The 16,469-nt window shown below is 46.2% G+C and overlaps 1 protein-coding gene across 10 annotated transcripts in view; it reads right to left on the reverse strand.

The window, feature by feature from the left end:
• The window catches only part of SYT17 (synaptotagmin 17), a 79,700-nt gene that overhangs the window by 29,173 nt on the left and 34,058 nt on the right, over positions 1-16,469 (reverse strand). For 9 of the 10 annotated variants that reach the window (XR_009055464.1, XM_057748845.1, XM_057748842.1 and 6 more), the window contains one exon: positions 1,691-1,811. Coding sequence is in view for 9 of the 10 variants with exons in the window: in XM_057748845.1 (XP_057604828.1) it covers positions 1,691-1,811 (121 nt within the window). In the remaining variant the exon portion in view is untranslated. Of the gene's footprint in view, positions 1-1,282; positions 1,389-1,690; positions 1,812-16,469 lie in introns of those variants that run through there. The other variant, XM_057748849.1, reaches the window with a different exon arrangement.

Raw genomic sequence — 16,469 nt, forward strand, 5'->3', positions numbered from 1 at the left:
GAGATCATGAAACCCAATCCATCTATCCATCTAATTTCCCATCCACCCATCTATCCATATCCATCCATCCATCCACATCCATCCATCCATCCATATCCATCCATCCATCCATATCTATCCATCCATCCACCCATCCATACCCACCCATCCATCCATCCATCCATACCCACCCATCCATCCATATCCATCCATCCATCCACATCCATCCATCCATATCCATCCATCCATCCATATCCATCCAGCCATATCCATCCATCCATCCTTCTATCCAACTTCCCTTCCATTTGACAGCCCAACCACTTTCCCATCTTTTCTTTTCTCATCAGTCCATCCATTCCAGGTTTCCACTCCTCCTTTCATTCATCCATTTTCCCATCTATCCACCTATTATATAGTCTTCCTTTTTCCCATCCAGCTGCTTATCTGCTCACCCCTTCCTCTCTTCCTCTAGCCATCCAAGATTTATTGAGCTCCTCCCATGTGTCAGGCATTGTGTTCATTTTACAGATGAAGAAACTGAGGACTCATAATAGGAAATGATTTGCTTAAGATCAGGCTAGTGGAAGAAGAGCTAGACCCAGAGCCTGTCCTAGTCTTTTGCCCTTAGAGGCCCACTGTCATGTCAGTGAGCCCATAGCCCATGCAGGGGAAAATAAAGATGGCAGAATTATAACTATCATTCTAAGATCACTTTACAGTTTACAAAGAGATTTACATAATTATCTAATTTTATATTTGTTTAAACAACCCAATGAGATGAATACTCAATTATCTCAATTTTTCAGATGGAGAAATTGAGGCTTATAGAGATTAAGTAACTTCCCCAAGGCCACATCATTTATAAGCAGTAGAACTAGGATTTGGTTCCAAGACTCCAGAGCCCTTAATCATTTTATCATACTGACTCTCCCATTGTGGTGAGTCTGAAACTCTCCAGTCTTAATACCATTCCCTCCACTGGCCCCTTCAAAACCTGTTTTTATAATGTGGTTTTTGAGAATTGAAGTTGTCTTCTAAATTCAGCTGTCACTTTATAGCAAAAGTAATTTATTTTAGCTATTGCACTTAGAGAAGACTGTATTTCCACCACTGAGCAACCATGGCGGCTTTCATGGTAATATCCTCTGCTGTCATGGGAAAGCTACATACAGATGGAATGTAATCTGTTCTATTTTATTAAAAGTCACGTTTGAATTGCTGTGTTATAAAGTAGACACTTTAAATACAACAGTCTTTTCAGAGCCGGGATTTATAAAGACGTATACTACACTTGAAATGAGCTGGGAAAAGAACCTCGGGGTGTGTCCACCACTCTCACAGATTAGAATGCATGGTCAGTGCACGCTACTGCCACCTGCAGCATGGTGTCTTCATTGCAGGCATAGCATCTGGAAAGGCAAGTGACTTCCTCAGGGCTGCATGTGTGCAAAGAGGATCTTGATTTCAGTAGTTATCACACCTGGTCTCGGTCAAACCCCTACTTCAAATGGAGTACCTGGAATGGCATCATTTACCTGTCTCATCCTAAGAGACATCTGATGGTTTATTTTTCCTCTTGAACTAACATCCTAGATCAGGAAGCTATTTTACCCTCCTAGGATCCAGGCTGCAGAAAAGGAACATCAGGTCCCCTTGTGTCAAGCACAGATGCCTTGTTAAAGAAATGGGGGGAGGAGGGGCTGTACTGTACCTGAACCTTGGCTCACATCTGTCTGAAGAAGTTGCTTGGCTCGAATGACATCAACGTTCAGTCTCCCGGCACTCGGGAGATAATTCAGTGACAGAAGCAGCTCCCCCAGTTCTACCTCATTCTGCGGAGGAAGGATATGGTCAGGAAGTTGCATTTTTTTTTGGTATTCCTTTTGTATCTATCATGCAGGAAATTGATTCTAGCAGCTCACAAATGGACTTCTGTGGGTGGATCAGCTGACAGTGAGTGCCTCTTTCTTCGACTTCTTTTAGCCTCTGTCCCCAATTATTTTCTTCCATCTATCTCAGAACGTTTGCTCTGCTCTTAGAATGTTTAAGAGCAGCAACAACATAGTAAGAATGAAAGCATCAATAATGATAATAAATAATGCCACATGTCAAGTACTGTGCTAAGTACTTCACATACAATTCTTAGTTCAATCTTCATAATGAGTCTGTGAGACATGAATATTACTCACATTTAATAGAAGAGGAAACCGAGGCTCGGAAACATGTCCAAAGCCACACAGCTAGAAAGTGGTAGTGCTGGCACTTGGACCCAAGGGAGGCTGATTCCAGGTTCTCTGACCACTGTGCTATTCTGCCTCCCAGAAGGATACCTCCCTGGTATCCATGCAGGGGAAACCATGCAGGGAAACCATCCAGGTAAGGTATCTGTTCTCAACCTGCAGGCTGAGCCCACAACAGAGCTCATGTTTCTAGCCTCACTTCGGCAAGCTCGGACTATGACACCCCTTATTAAAGAGTATCCATTCCTTTGCTGTCAGCACTACCATACTTGTGGGAAATTCACGTACACACCCAGTGCATGACTCCACACTTCCAAAAGTACCTAGAAACAAGAGGCCCCCACTTTATCCCTGTAAACACTTTTTTTTTAATTGTAGAAAATTTCAAATACAAATTAAATAGGTCACTTTAATGAATCTCCATACACCCATCACCCAACTGTAACAAGTATCAACATTTTGCTGAACATGTTTCATCTTGTCTTAGTCCATACAGGCTGCTGTAATAACAAAATTCCACAGACTGGGTAGCTTATAAACAACAGAAATGTACCTCTCACAGTTCTGGAGGCTGGAAGATCAGGGTGCCTGCATGGTTGGGTGAGGGCCCTCTTCAGGGTCGCAGACGTCTCACTGTATCCTTAGCAGAGGGCTGGGAAGCTCTCTGGAGTTTTAATAAGGGCACCAATCCCATTCAAGGGTGGCTCCACCTTCATGACCTAATCACCTCCCAAAGGCTGCACATTCTAACACTAGCACGTTGGGTGTTAGGAGTCCAACGTGTGAATTTGCTGGGGGAGGGGACCACAAACATTCAGACCATAGCACATCTGTACCCTGACTTGTAAAAAATTTTAGCTGAATATTTTAAACCAAGTCCCAGACATGATGTCATTTTACCTGTATATCTTTCAGAGTGCACTTCTAATGGATAAGAACATGAAAACAAATATTTTTAGTGTGGGAAATTTCTAATCATATTCAAAAGAATGCAGAAGAGTACAAGGAACCTCCTCAAAGCCACCATCACTCAGCTTCAACAATTATTATCACATGGTCAATTTTGATTCCCCTACACCCTTGTTCAACTCCCCATATTATTCTGAAGTAATTCCCAGACATAATATTCTTTTATTTGTAATATTTTAGCTTGTATCTCTAAAAGACCAGCTCGATCTATCATCTATCTATCTATCTATCCATCTATCCATCCATCTATCCTTCACTGACCTACCCACTCACCCACCCATAATCTCTGTCCCTTTTGGTGTCAGTCATTTGAGCAAATTAATGCCAAATGGCAGCTCTAGAACAATGCTTGGTACATAGTAGATACTCAATAAACATTTGCTGACGAGATGAAGAGTCAAACCAAAAGATTTCTGAAGCAAGGGAGTTAGTCCCCAAACAAGAAACAACCTTGCAAATTAACTCAGAGGTTGCAGACTGGCAGCCTGTAGATGCATTTTGTTTGGTTCACATCATGTTTAAACAGATAATTACTTGCTAATAGTTATAAAATTTAAGAATCAAGATTTTTCACATTAAAAAAAGTCTGGATATCTTGTATTTCTTGAAAAACAGGACGGTCTGGCAAGGCTGGGCCCACATTCCTACCTGGCAACATCTGGCCACAATGCAGTGCCCTCTAGATGGGATCTGCCTCTTCAAGTCACTGGGTCCCCACCTGTTCTCCTTCACCATTTACGCTCCTGCTGTCCAGCTCTGGACACACACGCTTGCAGATTTTTCAAGAAAGAAGTGGCCAACTCGGTGCCCTGAGTAATCAAAGAAGTTCAGAGCCCTTTCCGCATTTGCTACGGGTTTCCTCCTTGTTCTCGGAGGCCTGGAAGATGCAGCATCTTCAGAGCATGACCCTGAAGACATATTTGTCCTCAGGCAAAGAACTATGTGAATGATGCTGGTGCCCAGGCCAGGGAGAAGCCATTCACGTCCTGTGGACTTGGCTCCTCCCAGGGTTATGAGTCCGAGTGATGCCTTCCCTGCCTCTGACGCGAACCAACATCTCACCTCATGATGTAGCTGTAGAACAACGCTTGGTACATAGTAGATACTCAATAAACAGGGTGCTCAATAAACAGATACTCAATAGACAGGGATCAAGACCTGCAATTCCGTCAGCTGAGCTGCATAAAGACGGCAAACAATGGATTCAATCAATCTAGTCATCGAGGGTTGTTTGTTTGGAGATGGACTAATTGAGGAACAGTTTAGGATGGCAAGAAATTAGTGTACGTAACCAGTGGTTCTCCACTGGGGACAATTTTGCTAATGTCTGGAGACATTTTGGGTTGTCCCAACTGTGGTGGGGGATGCTCCTGGCACCCTTGCCTTTGGAGGATGCTCCTGGCACCCTTGCCTTTGGAGGATGCTCCTGGCACCCTTGCCTTTGGAGGATGCTCCTGGCACCCTTGCCTTTGGAGGATGCTCCTGGCACCCTTGCCTTTGGAGGATGCTCCTGGCACCCTTGCCTTTGGAGGATAGCCACATCTAGTGTCAGCCCCCAGCCCTGAACAAAGAATAATCCAGCCCCATGTGGCAGCAGGGCTGAGGCTGAGAAATGCTGGACAGACAAGAGGAAGGGAGATAGATGTCTCTTTTGTGATAACAAAAAAAGAGTAAACATTCTTTAACCCAATAGTTCCACTTCTAGCAACTTACCCCACAGATATCCTCACACACACGTGTCAGGACGTGTGCACACAGGATAATGAAGACACATATCATGGTTTCCACTGATTGCTGGTGGGCCTCCTATGTGCCTGGGCTGGGAACGAGACACGGTCCCTGCCTTCGAGGAACCTGCACTCTGGCGGCGAAGACAGACAGTAAACAGACTAAAAAAGACACGAATGGAGTGATTTCAGATAACGCTGAGTGCTAGGAAGAAAACTCCAGCAGGGTAAGGGAGATGAGAGGCCTTTCTGGGGAGATGGAAATATTCTGTGTCTCGACTGTGGTAGTGGTTACACATGTGCATTTGCCCCCAAATCCATAAACTATATATTTAAAATGTATGTACTTATTGTATGTACATTGTACCTCAGTAAAGTTGATTAAAAGGAGGGATCTAACATAAGCAAGTAGAGCAGAGTATCAGCCCTCGTCAAGCCTGGAAGATGGGTACACGGGTGTTTGTTTTACTCTTTTATGTTAGAAATATTTCATTTAAAAACACAAAATAAATAACAAAAAGGAGAGGAGGAAAAATTAGGCAAGGGAGTGGCGACCACTGGGGCCCACGCGGGGGCTACCACGTCAGCGAGGGTGGCCGGCAGGCGCGGCCTCTCTGTGACGTGAGCCTGGAGGCGGGGGTCATGCCAGGCAGAGACCGCAGCAAGTGAAAGAGGGAGGAACTAAGCCGGTGCATTCAAGAACAGAGGGAGGGACTTCCCTGGTGGCGCAGCGGTTAAGAATCCACCTGCCAACGCAGGGGACACGGGTTCGAGCCCTGGTCCGGGAAGATCCCACATGCCGCGGAGCAACTAAGCCCGTGCGGCACAACTACTGAGCCTGCGCCCTAGAGCCCATAAGCCACACTACGGAACCCACGTGCCATAACTACGGAAGCCTGCGCACCTAGAGCCTGTGCTCCACAACAAGAGAAGCCACAACAATGAGGAGCCTGCACACCATAATGAAGAGTAGCCCCTACTCACCACAGCTAGAGAAAGCCTGCGTGCAGCAACGAAGACCCAATGCAGCCAATAAATAAATAAATAAATAAAACAGCTAGGTTACTTTTCGAAAAAAAAAAAACAGAGGGAAAGCCAGTGCGGCTGGAGGGTGAGAAGAGGTGGATTCTGGAAAGGTCCACAGAGCCAGAGAAAGCTGCCCAGTGGCTGACCAGGTGGGAGCCTGCTCACCCCCAGCTGCCAGTTCAAGAGACGGATGGAGAGAGGAGCCTGAGGTCAGCTCCTGGGCCCTCACCACCTAAGAGGCCCTCGAGCCCTCTCTAAGTGGAGAGTGCTTTCTGGAGTGGAGAGAGCTGCTCTTTCTCTCCCCCGGAGCCATTGACTGAACCCTCAACAAGGCAGCTTCCTGGTGTCATCACTTTTCTAAGAAGGTGGTTTTTCATCTAAAAAAAAAAGAAAGAAAGAAAAAGAAAGAAAGCAGAGCTCTTTTAGTCTTTTTTTAAAAAATTAATTTATTTTTATTATTTATTTTATTGGCCGTGCTGGGTTTTCGTTGCTGTGAGCAGGCTTTCTGTGGTTGCAGACAGCAGCGGCTACTCTTTGTTGCAGTATGCGGGCTCCTCATTGCCATGGTTTCTCTTGTTGCGGAGCACGGGTTCTAGGCGCGTGGGCTTCAGTATTTGCAGCACATGGGCTCAGTAGTTGTGGCACAGGGGCTTAGTTGCTCCACAGCATGTGGGATCTTCCCGGACCAGGGCACAAACCTGTGTCCCCTGCATTGGCAGGCGGATTCTTAACCACTGTGCCACCAGGGAAGCCCCTCTTTTAGTCTTCCTTCCTTTAGTAGCATACTCGCTGTGCTCCCCTGGCACCCTGCCCCCAACATGAGCATATCAAGGTTTTCATGTTGTATTTTTCCAGGGAAGCAGTTCCCCTGATCTAGCCACTTTCTCTCCATCTTGGGAGTGATCAATTTGCAAGACACTTGTCAGGAATTCAGGGAGGAGTTGGTAGAAATAAAAGAGAAGGCTAATTGAGCAACATCAAAGGGTTGATTCATTTAAGAAACAGTTACTGGGGCTGGGGCCTGGGAAGCCATGAACATGGTAATTACAGCGCACCTTCATGGAGAAATCACCCTAGGCCAGGCACTGGCCCTGGCAAGCTAAGGCTCAATCTCATTTCTTCCCCTCAATAGCCCTAGAAATTTCCATCTTACAGATTCCAGCTCAGAGAAGCCGAGTGACTCAAGAAATCATAAAGAAGGACAGGATGCAAGCTCAGCCCCTGCATTAACCCTCACACCATGTTGCTGCTAATTACAGCATAATCCCAGCCGTGCACAAGTCAGTCTGCTGGGGAGGACTATGGAAGATATAAAAAGATCTAAATTCCACGGGCCTCATGCTCACTAGGATGGTTATAAAAAAACAGAGAATAACAAGTATTGAATAAAAGATGTAGAGTAACTGGAATCCTGCACATTGCTGGTGAGTATGTAAAATTGTACAGCTGCTCTGCTACTGAACAGTTTGGCCATTCCACAAAAGGTTAAACATACAGAAACCATATGACCCAGCAACTGCACTCCCAGGTATACACCCAAGAGGACAGAAAAATGTGCATATTTTTGTGAATTTCCCAGTTGCACTATTCACAGTAACCAAAAGGTGGAAACAGCCCAAATGTCCATCAATGGATAAATGGATGAACAAAATGTAGTTCATCCAGACAATGGAATATTATTCAGTCATAAAAAGGAATGATGTACTGACACCTGCTACAGTGCTGTGTAGATGAACCTCGAAGACATGATGCTAGGTGAAAGAAGCCAGACACAAAATCACATACTGTGTGAGTCTGTTCATGAGATACCCAAAGTCGGTAAATCCATAGAGTCAAGAAGCAGATCAATGGTTGCCAGGATCTGGGAGGAGGGGGAAATGGGGAGTGACTGCTTAGTGGGTACTGGGTCTCCTTTGGAGTGATAGAAATGTTCTGGAAGTGGAGAGAGGTGATGGTCACACAACGTTGAGAATGTACTAGATGTCACTGAATTGTATACTTTCAAATGGTTACACTGATATTATGTGAATTTCACCTTAGTTAAAAAAAATATTATAGGTCTGGGACTTCCCTGGTGGCACGGTGGTTAAGAATCTGCCTGCCAATGCAGGGGACATGGGTTCCATCCCTGGTCTGGGAATATCCCACATGCCTCGGAGCAACTAAGTCCATGAGCCACAGCTACTGAGCCCACGTGCCACAACTACTGAGCCTGCACTCTAGAGCCTGTGAGCCACAACTACTGAAGCTCACGTGCCTAGAGCCCATGCTCTGCAACAAGAGAAGCCACCGCACTGAGAAGCCCCCACACCACAATGAAGAGTAGCTCCACTCGCCGCAGGTACAGAAAGCCTGTGTGCAGCAACGAAGACCCAACGCAGACAATAAATAAATAAATAAATTTATTAAAAACAACCATATTATAGGTCCTAAGTAAATGAGCCATATGAGCCAGAACTCGTGCAAGACTGGAGCACAACGTCCCTTGGGAGGGGCGAGATCAGGGAAGGCTCACTCAGGGGCACTTGAGTTAATCCCTAGCAGATAGAGAGGATGTGTTCGCTCAGCCCACCATGGTCGTCACTTCAAAATGTGTCCGTCTCTATATGTCATCACGTTGTACACCTTAAACTTATACAATGTTCTATGTCAATTACATCTCAATAAAGCCAGAAAAAACAAAGACAAGTAGGATTTTGTCCAGCACATATTGCAGGGGGAGGCACTCCATGCAGATGGAACAGAAGGAGGGAACCCTTCACTGCAGTCCCGGCAGTTCCTTTGCCTCTCTGGTCCCGAAGTTCTTGATTTCATAACATAAAGTCCCAAGTAACTTGCTATTAATAATAAAGTAGCCAAAGAGGGTTAATAGTTTGGATTTCTAAAATAGATGAGTGAAGATTCTCCTTACAAATAATGTCTCTAGGCATTGCCAAAGGTCCCCTCAGGGTAAAAGTGCCCAGTTGAGAACCACTTGTCTACCAGGATCTAAATAATCTGACCCCTGCTTACATCTCAGACCTCATCCAGCCTCCACATCTGCCTTCTCTCTATTCCTTGAAAACACAAGACCGTTTCTACCCCAAGGCTTGCTGTTCCCTTAGCCTGGGAATCTCAACGCAAATGTTGCCTCCTCCTCTAGGCTTTCCATGACCACCCAATGGACAAGCGACCCCTGCCATCATTCTCTATCACATCACCTTGTTTTGTTTTTTAATTAATTAATTTATTTTATAGTTTATTTGCTGCATTGGGTCTTTGTTGCTGCACGTGGGCTTTGTTTGGTTGTGGAGAGCAGGGTCTACTCTTCATTGCAGTGTGCAGGCTTCTCATTGCGGTGGCTTCTCTTTTTGCGGAGCACAGGCTCTAGGCGCGTGGGCTTCCGTAGTTGTGGCTCCCCTGCTCTAGAGCGCAGGTGCAGTAGTTCTGGTGCACGCGCTTAGTTGCTCCGCAGCATGTGAGCTCTTCCCAGACCAGGGATCAAACCCCTATCCCCTGCATTGGCAGGCGGATTCTTAACCACTGTGCCACCAGGGAAGCCCCCTTATTTTGTTTCTTTCATGGCACTTGTCCTGTCATATGTTTTCCTGTTCTCCATAAAGGCAAAGACAGTGTCCATCTCTCCAGCACTATATTCAGAGCACGTGGAAGAACCTCAACCCAGAGGCCATGAGAACAAGCTATGCGGCCCCAGCATGGAGGCTTCCTGCACCACATCCCGGTCCGAGACGGGTCAGCAGCATGATGCCTGTTGCCCGCCCTACCTGACCTCCAGAGAATTGCAGCTGAGGAGGGAGAAGGACCTGGGTGATACTTCTACCTTTTCCCATTTCAAGGCAATGTCACAAATAGGCCGCATTGCCTTTTTAAGAGCCTGATGTGCTTCATTGGTTGAATCACATCGGGTGGGCTTGGGAGAACTTGAAATAGACTGTCTGTACATCACTCAAACGAATCCAGAAGCCACCCTGCCGCCCCCGCCGCAGCCAGCTCCTGCAAATGCTGCTCCGCTCTCCACCCAGAGAAGAATTCTGTCTCCCTGCAGCCTCTGAACACAGCTAAGTTCTAATCAATAAAAAGGAAATCAAAGAAAACCATTTGGGACAAAAGACACTTTTCTGGGGAAAACAACAGCCCGGCTCTTCTCCTGACATACTTCCTTTGAAGTGCTTCTGATGGCACCCCTGCTCTCACTCGCCCAGCAGAGGGTTTCAGAGGTGTGCACACACCTTTAATGATGCCCAAACACAGCTGCTGTGCGCTTGCTGTCTTTGTTCCCTCGGGTTCCTGTGGGTCGGGAGAAACCTTTTGTCTCTTAATTTACTGCACAAACAACATTAAAATAGGAATGGATTTTTTTAAAAAGCAAAATCCAACCACAATCCCAGGATGTTATCCATTTCATCAAATGCTTTCTTTTCTCCACCGCCCCCCATTTCAGATTCTTTTCTAGTCCTTGTCAATAATGAAAACAATATTTGCATAGCTGCACTGACAACACAGGCGAATTCCAAGCTTTTTTAAACAAATAAATAGACACACATATTTTCCAAGTTATTACCTAGACATCACAAGTATCATTTGTAATGTCTATGTAGAATATTCCATTAGGCTGAAATACTGTAATTTATTTTAACCATTTTCCTATTGCTAGGTACTTAGGTTATTTTTAACGGTCTAAAAGAGGGCACTTTGGCACTTTTCTTCTTTTAGATTACATCCCTCTAATAAAACCCAGCGGTGAGATCATTGGGTCAAAGAATATATTAAAATATATAAAAAATATCCAGATATTCTTCTGCCATTCAGTAATGAACTGCCAGACTGTTTGCAAAAACAGCTGAACTAACTTCACAGCCACCAGGAGAGGGAGAGAGGGAGAGACAGGAGTGTTGCTACAACATCACCAGCACTGGGTATTAACATTTTGACAAATGCGCGTGGAATCAGTGTGGTGGCTAAAATATTTTTTGTTTGCATTTCTTTGATTGAATATCTAGCTGTATATCGATTTAATTACATTTCCTCTTTTGCATGGGAACACTGACTTTCTGAGTTCAGTGACCTTCCTCGATATGCCCACAATATACACAATGTATGTGGACAATATACACTTCACCCTGGATCATATTTGTCTGTTACTGTCAGGCTTTCTAATGATTCCTGTCCCCTGGATATCTTAGTATGGATTTAGTTTGTATCTCCCTGACTGCTAAAAGGACTGAGCATCAGCTATTCACTTTTTTCTCTTCTGTGAAAACACCCTTCACTTCTTTTGGCCCATTTTTCTATTGGGCATCTGCTGATCTATAAGAAGGCCTTTAAATATTATGGCTACGAAGTTATCCACCAGTTATGTGTTATGGGTTGAACTGTGTCCCTCCCCAAATTCATGTTTAGGTCCCATTCCCGAGTGCCTGAGAACATGACATTATTTGAAAATAGGGTTGTTGTAGATGTAATTAGTTAAGATGAGGTCATACTGGAGTAGGGTGGGCATTAATCTGATATGACTGGTGTCCTTATAAGAGGCGGGAATTTGGACAGGACATGCGCACAAGGAGGATGTCGTGTGAAGTCTGGAGGTAGGCTGCCACAAGCCAAGGAGCTACCAGAAGCCAGGAGAGAGGCCTGCAACACATCCTTCCTGGAACCTTCAGAGGGAGCATAGCTGGATCTTCAGAACTGTGTAGCAGTAAATTGCTGTTGTTTAAGCCGGTTTGTGGTACGTTGTTACAACAACCCTAGCAAACTAATACACGCGTGTTGTTCTCCCAGTTTGTGGCTTGTTTTTACCTTTTTTTTTTTTTTTTTTTTTTTACCATGTTTTCTGATAAGCAGAAGTTCATAGTTTTAAAGCAGTAGAATGCATTCATCTTTTTCCTCTATGGTTTACACTTTATGGCTTTTTCAGAAATGCTTTGCTATACTTAGGTCATAAAGATAGTCTCCCTTTTTTCCTTCTGAAACTTAGTTTGGCTTTCCCAAAAGTCCTTGGATCTGGACTTGGTTTTGATGTCTGGTGTGAGGTAAGGTTCTGTTTTCAGTTCTGAGGTGGTGACCCTTTTTTCTCCTATCTTTCTGCTCATGAGGCTGTATGTTTATCAAGGGTAGTGATTTTATGTTACCTCTGTCCATCTCCCCAGGTACAGAACAGACCCTGGGTGAATGTCGGCCAAGAGAAATGTTTGTTTATATCCTGTGTATGAAGCTAAACATTCCAGGGAAGATGGGAGAGAGGCTCCATCTTTTGAAGTCTGAGAGTTTATGTCTAAGGCTCAATGGCCATCCAAATTAGATCAACCTACTTCAGATCCACTCAAGCATCTTGAAAGAGTGAGATACGGATTCTATTCTAAATTGGGCCCCCAGTGAGCATCTTGTAGCAGAGACAGCTATTCTAGCAGAGATGGCTCCAGAATGTGCAACACTGTCAACCCAAACCTGAATGGCGGGCATGAAACCCTGTCTCCAGCTACCCAGTGTCCATAATGAATGACCAACAGTGGACACTTAGGGAGAGTCCCCGCTTAGTAGAAGCAGCAGCAGTAGCCAGGATGGGCCAGGACACTTACAGGGAAGTGGCTGGGAGCAGTCAGGAAGGCTTTCAAGTCAGAAGGGTCCAGCCTCCAGACCCTTCTTTTGTCTGCTCAGCCCATTTCTGCACAGAAAGCCCCCCTCTGCCACTCTGTGCCTTAGTCAACTAATTCCACCACTCTCTACCCAGCCATCCAGTCCACAGATATTTATAGCGTGTCTACCACATGTCTGCACAGGGCTAGCATACAGCAGGTGCTCAATAATCACCTGTTGACTGGGCAGTCATGCTAGACACAGAGGACACAGCAGTAAGTAAGATGGCCAAGGTCGTTGTAATGCAGTTCCCGACAGTAAACATTATTTAATGAATTATTATGCAGAACTAATTAATTATGAGATGATTTAATTACCACTGTGGTGTGTGCTATGAGGAATAACAGACTGCTGTGGGAACTAACCTTCCTAAGACTCTCCTGCAGAAGCAGGAACAGGAGTCAGAGGGCCAAGGAGCAGGTCCCATGCACAGCAGCAAAGGCCAATACAGACAAGGAACGGGGGAAGGGCTGGGGCAGGGCATGGTGCAGAGCTGAGGCTGGGGGAAAAAGCAGGTCAGCTCATGCCTTGCAGCCAGGTAAGGAGTTTGGACTTATCCTGAGGAACAGGGAGCTACAGAAGGCTTCAGGCAGCGTCACCTAACTCGACATGCATTTTTAAAAGATCTCTCTGCCGGCACCTCATTCCTCTTTCAATGGAAGCTGTCTCTCCCTCCGACTCCCTCTTCCACTCACGTTGTAATTATTCACTTCTCTGCACCTCTCATAACAGACTCTTTTATGAGGCTATTTTACTTTTCATGCACTATCACTTCTCTGGGGCAGGAATGCACCTTCTATGCTCTCACTGACCTTTCTTTCCTACTCCAGTATTTGGAGGCAGCGTGGTTAGTATGCATTGAATTGTGTCCCTCGAAAAGATCATGGAACCAAATCTCTCTCAAGGCCTCCGGAGGGAACCCGACCCTGCCGACACCTTGACTTTGGACTTCCAGCCTCCAGAACTGGGAGACAACACTTTCCTGTTGTTTTAAGCCACCCGATGTGTCGTCACTTGTTACAGCGGCCACAGGAAACATACAATGGTGGGCTAGGCAGGACTGAGTCACAGCCCTACATCCCAATGCCCGGCTCCACCATGTACTCACTGAGTGGCCTTGGACGTTCTGCTGAACGCCTGTGAGCCTCATTTCCTTTCCTCCTGGGGAAAACGAGGAGGGCATAATAGATACCCCATGACGTTCCAGTGGAGACCAGCTCTCCTTGCACTTGTGTTGCCACGTGTGACAGAGTTCCCGCCTACCTTCCCTCTCCCTCTAGCTTCTGTTTCCTGATCTCACAGTTCCTAATCCTTCTCCCCTGCCCTTAAATGAAGTTTCCCCTAAAATTCAGCTCATGGTCACCTTTTCTTCTTACATTATACAGTGTTTCTTGGTAAATGCTGTGGACGCCTCCGGTTTTAATCATCATATTATCTGTGTGTCCCAAGCATGCTGGTTTCTTCCAAGTTCTAGTCCTGCCTAAGCCTTATATGTTTTCTTTCCTCCTTCTTCTTTCCTTTCTTCTCTCCTTACTTCTCTTCCATAAATATTTTTATGGAACATCTATTATGTACCAGGCACTGGAGGACCAGCAGTGAGCAAGACAGAAAAAAATCCCCCTCCTCTTGATCTTCATATTGTAGTGGAAGAAACAGATAATAAAGAAATCAGTTTGTAATGTCTGCTAGTGGTGAGCACTGTGAAGAAAAAGGAAGCTGCCTAAGGGGATAGAAAGTGGCTCTTAAAGAGGGAAGTCTAGGAAGGCCTCTCTGAGATGGTGACACTGAGGCCACACCTGAATGAAGAAAGGAGGGAGCCATGCAGGTATCTGGAGGGAGAGTATTCCAAGCAGAGACAGCAAGTGCAAAGGCCCTGAGGCACGACCATGCTTGGTGTGCTTGAGGAACCCAACAAAGTTGGTATGGCTGGAGCAGAGTGAGGGAGGCCACCAACCCAGGAAAGAAAGGTTGGAGGGAGAAGGGATTGGGTCTTGTTTAGATTTTTATCTTCAATGAGATGGGAAACCACCGGAAAGTTAGAAGCAGGAGAACGACCTGAGCTGATATTCATTTTACTAGATTCCCTGGTTGCTGTGCTAAGAATACATTGAGGGAGGCAAATGGATGAAGCAGGGAGACCCATAAGGAAAGTTATGATAACCCAGGTAAGAGGTGATAATGGCGTGGACAGACAGTCGGAGTGGAGGGGACCAGGAGTGGCTGGTAGGGCTGGCATGGTTTGCTGACGGGTGTAGGATAGGACTCCTAGGTTTAGGGGTAAATGGTGATACAGAGAACTGATGGATACAGAGAACACGTGTGGAGGAGCAGTTTGGGGAGAAATCAACAGTTCAGCCTCGGATGTGTTATGAGTGAGGTGTCAGCCAGTAATCCAGGCAGGGGACGGCCCTAGGCTTATAAAGTTCCATGTTTCCATAGCAGCCCTCATCAGGAGCATCCCTGGGGGTGCTTGTAAAACACAGATTTGTGGGGCCTCCCCGAACCTACTTGATCAGATTCTTCAGAGGAGGGGCCTTAGAATTCGTATTTTAAACAAGTGCCCCAGAAAAACCGATAACACAGGTATTTCAAGTGATGGGATCAGATATGATCACTTAGGGAGTTTAACTTCAGTTTAGTCCACAGGAAATCTCCACGAGGACACTCCACAGTCGTCCTCAACCTCCGCACCCCAAAATGAACATCTCACCACCACCCCATGTTTCTACCTGCTCCTCCCACCTCACTGCCCAGCTCCCCCAACCAGCAAGACCCTCAAACTGAATGAGATCCCGGAGGCCTCCTTCACCCTCGTCCTTCACATCACTTCCAACAACTACCCATCCTCAGTCACAGCTGGGCACCTCGCCCACCAGTCACGGGCCACCCACCTCTGCTCTTATGCATCTCTCAACCAGTGCTTCATAACCGGGCTAGGTGCCCCCAGGGGACATTTGGCAGTGTCCGCAGACAGTTTTGCTTGTCGTAACTGGGGGAGCAGGTGCTACTGGCATCTAGTGGGTAGAGACCAGAGATGCTGTTAACAATACTCTGACAGTCCTGCCTAAAAGAGGATGATCTGGCCCAAGATGTCAGCAGTGCTGAGGGTGAGCTCTAAGCCATCTGGTCTAAACACCCCAGAGGATTAGCCTAAAATGCAACCCTGGCTAACCTCTCCCCCAATTGTCATCTTTCAGTGGCTCCTGCCCCCGTCCCCCCTTAGGATAAATGCCATCTATGAGGTTCTTCACCCCCCAGCTTCAGTTTCCCTCCAGCTCATGTTGTGAAATTCCTTGTAGGATCCAACTATGTGCCGTGCAAACGGCACAGCCCAGGCCACCCAGCCTCCCTCCATGCTCCCACCCCTCCCCCAAGTGGGGACAGGGGCCCCTCCCACAGGCCTCAGACTCTCAAAGGAGATGCTACCAACACATCATTCATTCCACAAACAGAAGCTCTGCTCTGAGCCAGGCACTGGCGCAGCACCGGGCATAGAGCAGTGAATGTGTCCCCCAGGAAGCCCAGCCCAGGGCACAACTCAGGTCACTGGGTTCTAACTATCTAGACCTCTGTCTAGACCGAGAGTCCACACCAGAGCTGGCACACAGGAAACCCTCCCAACGTGTTCACTAAAGAAATGAACAACTGCAGCAGAAAACATTGACTGAATACTTCTCTGCCACATGTGGGGTAGAGCATGTGGTACGTTATCTCATTCAGTTCTCAAAAGAACCCTTTGATAATGATGATGATGATGATGATGTGGATGTGGAAGATGATGAGGAGGATGAGGATGATATTGATGTGGATGATGATGAGGATGTGGATGATGCTCATGATGACCTACACCACTGAGATCACACTATGTGGCAGGCCCTGGGTTCCAAGTCCTTTC

The sequence above is a fragment of the Hippopotamus amphibius genome, chromosome 9 (assembly GCF_030028045.1).
Source record: "Hippopotamus amphibius kiboko isolate mHipAmp2 chromosome 9, mHipAmp2.hap2, whole genome shotgun sequence".
Taxonomy (NCBI): Eukaryota; Metazoa; Chordata; class Mammalia; order Artiodactyla; family Hippopotamidae; genus Hippopotamus; species Hippopotamus amphibius.